At 72.5% G+C, this 4333-nt stretch overlaps 1 protein-coding gene across 1 annotated transcript in view; it reads right to left on the bottom strand.

Moving 5' to 3' along the window:
* Positions 1 to 1074: 1074 nt before the first annotated feature.
* PYROXD2 (pyridine nucleotide-disulphide oxidoreductase domain 2) overlaps positions 1075 to 4333 on the bottom strand; it is a 4826-nt gene continuing 1567 nt past the window's right edge. Inside the window, exons 6-16 of the mRNA XM_019502128.1 lie at positions 4308 to 4330; positions 4136 to 4197; positions 3938 to 4035; positions 3396 to 3537; positions 2998 to 3132; positions 2735 to 2807; positions 2484 to 2640; positions 2143 to 2297; positions 1959 to 2065; positions 1558 to 1678; positions 1075 to 1276 (exon numbers count right to left, since the gene is read on the bottom strand). Coding sequence (XP_019357673.1) covers positions 1206 to 1276; positions 1558 to 1678; positions 1959 to 2065; positions 2143 to 2297; positions 2484 to 2640; positions 2735 to 2807; positions 2998 to 3132; positions 3396 to 3537; positions 3938 to 4035; positions 4136 to 4197; positions 4308 to 4330 — 1144 coding nt within the window. The 3' untranslated portion in view covers positions 1075 to 1205. The remainder of the gene's footprint in view (positions 1277 to 1557; positions 1679 to 1958; positions 2066 to 2142; positions 2298 to 2483; positions 2641 to 2734; positions 2808 to 2997; positions 3133 to 3395; positions 3538 to 3937; positions 4036 to 4135; positions 4198 to 4307; positions 4331 to 4333) is intronic.

The following is a 4333-nucleotide window of genomic DNA, read 5'->3' as shown; positions in this document are numbered from 1 at the left end:
GCAGCAGGGGCGGGGGCCCAGCACCCAGCACCCGCCCCATCCCTGCCCGGGGGGGCAAAGGCCCCTGCAGCCGGCTCCATGGCACCACCTGGCGGCCGCAGGGACCCGGCTGCTGCAGCGTCTCCCCTGCCCGCGCCAGGCCCCGCCCGACCCTCCCCGCGTGCGGTGGGGGGCTGCTCCCCGGCCCCCACCGAGCTGGACACGAGCCCTCGGCTCTGCTCGCCAGCCTCAATCCGTCCCTTGAGCACACGGGTGACCAGCCCCCTCCCCGCCTGTGGTGGGGCACAGCCGAGCTCCCCTCCCCGCGCCGCTGCCCCGGTGCAGCAGGACGCCCTGGCATGCCCCCCGTCTGGGCTCCGTGCGAAGCCCCCGGCCTTGGTGCCCGAGCTCAGCACTTTGCGTCGCATCGTGGCTCCCCGGGTCAGCCCCGAGCCTCTGCCCCAGCGCCAGGCCCGAGGGCAGTGCCAGCATCACAAGGACAGGGCTAGGCCCTGCGGCGTGGGCGCTGGTGCAGGCGGAGGCCGGAGAGCCCAGTGCCTGCAGCCAGCGCTGCTGTTGCCCTGGGGGTAGCGCCTCCCCGAGCCCCCGCAGGCACGGCCACATCAAACTGGATGGGGCCCTTTGCGCTGCCCGCGCCGAGCCAGAGAAGCTGCGCGGCTGCTTGTCCCGTTAATGCGAGATCCAGGGCGGGTGCTGGACCCCACAGCCCTGTTCTCTCCTGCCTCTCCACGGCCGTCTTGGAAGCGGCAGGGATGGGCACCGGTCTTATGGCAACGTGCAGCGCGTGGGGGGCATCTCCAAGTGGCAATGCACCCCCACATAAGAGAAGAGCAGGCACGAGGCTGCTGCGCTCAACCACCTTTATTCCTACAGCCTGGGGCGCAGCACCGAGCGCAGAGCCCGGGGCGGCTTCCGGCCCCTGACCGCAGCCCCTGGCACGTGCCTGGGTGCACGCAGCCACATGTGTCTGGGGGGCCCCGTGGCAGCATGGGGCTGCCCTGACACAGGGGGGCTGCAGCAATTCCAGGAAACCCCACAGCCCTCCCACAGTCCAGCTGCAGGACAGGGCCACGTTCCCTGGCTGGAGCTCTCCCCCCTGCCCGTCACGGCCCCTGGGCCACCATGGCGTGGATGGGCAGGGGCCTGGCGGAGCGTGGGAGCAGCACTGCCCTGGGCAGGGCCGGGGCAGGGCCTGGGGGTCGCGGTCACTTCTGCTTGAAGTCCTGCAGGGCCACGCTGGCGGCGTTGCGGCCCGCGGCTCCCATCACGCCCCCTCCTGCAGCGAGAGCAGCGGGTGAGACGGGCAGGGCTCGCGCTGAGGCCTGATGCAGCGCCCCTGCGACAGGCCAGGCCCAGCCGGCAGCCCCGGGCTGCACGGTCCCAGGGCCCGGGCCTGTGGCTTCCTGCAGCTGGTGAGGGGGCAGTGCCAGGCAGCGGTGGCCCAGGGCCCGGCCCATGCAGGGCCGCGTGTGCCCAGCCCCTTGTCTGGATGCAGGAGCAGCCCACCCAGAGCCTTGCACCCAGGGCACCCGCAGCCCTCGGGGCCCAGCCACGTACCAGGGTGCGCTCCGCTGCCGCACAGGTACAGGCCGGGGATGGGGGACCTGTAGCCCGCGTAGGACGGCACCGGGCGGGCGAAGTACAGCTGGTCCAGGGACATCCCTCCGTGGAAGATGTTCTGCGGACAATGGGCCGGGTCAGGCGCCGGCGCAGGGAGCTGGGCCGGGTGGGGGCTGCATGGCCCCACAGCCCGGCAAGACCCTCCAGCCCGGAGCCTGTGGGGTCGGCGCCAGCAGGAGCATTGGCACGGGCCAGCGCCTCGGGGCAGGACGGGTCGCAGGAAACGACCTGAACTAACTTCGCAGCCACCTCCCACCATGGCTCCGCGGCAGGAGACCAGGCGTTTCCCTCCTGGTGTTTGCAGGATGCTTTCGTGCCCCCCCCACACCACGACTCACCCCTCCGGGCAGCCCAAAGACCCTCTCCAGGTCCGGCGGGGTCAGCACGTCCCTGCCGACAACGGACGCCTTGAAGCCGGGGGCGTAAGCCTCGACACAGTCAAACACTGGGGGAGAGACGGAGGCCGGCTCAGCGGGGAGCCCGCGGGCTGGGCCTCGGCATCCCCGCGGGCCCCGGCCGTACCCCTGTCGGCGTAGGCCTCTCGCTCCTGCTCGCCCCAGGGCCGGCCGCCAGCCAGTGTGTACGGCGTGTACTGGGTGAAGAGAGACACCACGTGGCAGCCCGGGGGGGCCAGCGAGGGGTCCAGCACCGACGGGATGCACAGCTCGATCACGGGCCTGGTGCAGGAGAGAGCGGTGCAGCTGCGCTGGCCCCCACGGCCCCCTCCTCCCCTCCCCTCCCCGCTATTCCCCTGCCCTCAGGCCTGGGAGCAGCCGTGGGCGCCAGGGAGCAAGGGGCCCGGCCCTGGGCCCTGCAGCGTGGCTCTTGCCAGGGGTGCCGGCGGCTCCAGCCCCCAGTCCTACCGGGTGGAGGGCTGCCCCTGGCCGGCGTCCTCGAAGGCCCGGTGGAGCAGAGCCACGTCCTCGCAGTTGAGGTGGATGGAGCACTGGTGATGGGGCTGCGGGCGCCCGTCGTGCGGGGTGGGCGCAGCCAGGAAGCTGGGCAGCCGGGCCACGGCCACTGCGGGCGGCGGGGACGGTGAGACGGAGACGCCAGCGGCCGGAGCGGGGAGCACGGTGCAGAGCCTGGCGGGAGCCCCCCGACAGCCACCTACCGTTGATCTTGGTGACGGGGGAGCGCGTGTCCAGCTGGCCGACCTGCCGGACAAACGCCGGCAGCAGCTGCTCCTGGGGGCAGAGTCCAGCTCACGTTTGTGGGGCTGGAAAAGAGCTGGGGGTGGCCGCGGGGGAGCAGAGCCGGGGCTGGGCAGCTTGCTCCGCGTCCGAGACCCCCAGCGGGGCAGAGCCGGGGCCGGGAGCTGCCCGCCAGGTCCCACCTGCGAGTCCCTGGCCCCTGCCGGCCCACGAGGCGCCTCACCTGGGGCGTGAGCTGCAGGAAGGTGTGCTGCGGGGAGGCGTTGGATAGCACCAGGCGGCTCCGCAGCTCCGTCCCGTCCCCCAGCGCCACGCCGCACGCTGCTCCGTTGGCTCCCACCAGCACGCGGGCCACGGGCTGGGGCACGGGGGTTAGTACCGAGTGCTGGTGGCAGCGGGCATCTCTTGTGGCAGAGCCCGGTGCCCCGGCCCGTCCTGCACAGGGGACCACCCTGCAGCCCCTCGACCCGGGCTCTGGTAAGTGGGTCCCACGGGGAAGCTGCCGCCTCCATCCTGTCCCAGGCCAGTGCCCATCACCGCAGCACCCGGACGAGGGGATGGGCAGGGGGCTCCCCAGAGCTGAGCGCACTGTTCCCGGCAGGGGCTGGGGGTCGCGAGCACCTTCTCGGTGAAGATGTGTGCCCCGTGGGCAGCGGCCGCGCAGGCGATGGCGTGGGACAGTGCTCCCATGCCGCCAGCCACGTAGGCCCAGGCGCCCCGCTGCCCCTGCAGCTCGCCCATCACGTGGTGCAGCAGCACGTACCTGGGCACGAAGGGGACAGCGCTGACCGGGGCCAGGCGGCAACAGCCTGCAGGTGCAGCAGGGCCCGTGGGGGGACGGAGCGGGAGCTGCAGCGCCGAGCACCCAGCACTTCAATAGAGGCCCAGTACACCGGGGTCCCCTTGCAGTTGCCCCAGCTCTGTCCACGCAGCCCAGGGGAGCAGGTGCATTGCAGCCAGGGGCCGGGGCCGGGGCCGGGGCCGAAACCCAGCACGACGTGGGGGTTTGCTGGTTTGGCATCATGCCCACGGCAGAGACAAGACCCCCAGGGCACTGCCCAGGCCCCTCCGCAGTGACACGGGGGGCAGCAGCACATTTCTGCACCCCAGGACTCCCCTCCAGCACCCCTGGCTCATGTTGTCCCAGGGGCCCAGCCCCATACCCGCTGCCTGGTGTGTGTGGACTGGCCATAGCGCCGATCACCGCATCGGTCGCCAGTGTTGCCTTCAAGGGCTCAGACTCGAACCACTGGTCCAGGACCTGGAGGGGGGAGCACGGCCAAGTCAGGGACCCCAGGCACAGCCGGCACAGGGCTGCATGCAGCCAGCTCCAGGCCCCGGCGCGTGCCCGCGTCACTGACCTTGGAAATGGGGGCCGTGAGCACCTGGTAGGACTGGGGCAGCTGCTTTCCCAGCACCAGCCCTGGGGGAGGAGATGGCCCTGAGACCCAGGGGCCGGGGGCGACCGGCAGCCCTGGGCCCCAAGGAACGGGCTCCCGCGGTGCCCGCAGCCACCGGCGCCCCCGGACTCACCGGCCTGCAGCAGGGGCCAGAGGCTG

This window comes from Gavialis gangeticus, unplaced genomic scaffold, assembly GCF_001723915.1.
Source record: "Gavialis gangeticus isolate Ggan-Ray unplaced genomic scaffold, GavGan_comp1, whole genome shotgun sequence".
NCBI lineage: Eukaryota > Metazoa > Chordata > Crocodylia > Gavialidae > Gavialis > Gavialis gangeticus.
The sequence above is the reverse complement of the archived record's forward strand: the minus strand, read 5'-3'. Positions and strand labels throughout refer to the sequence as shown.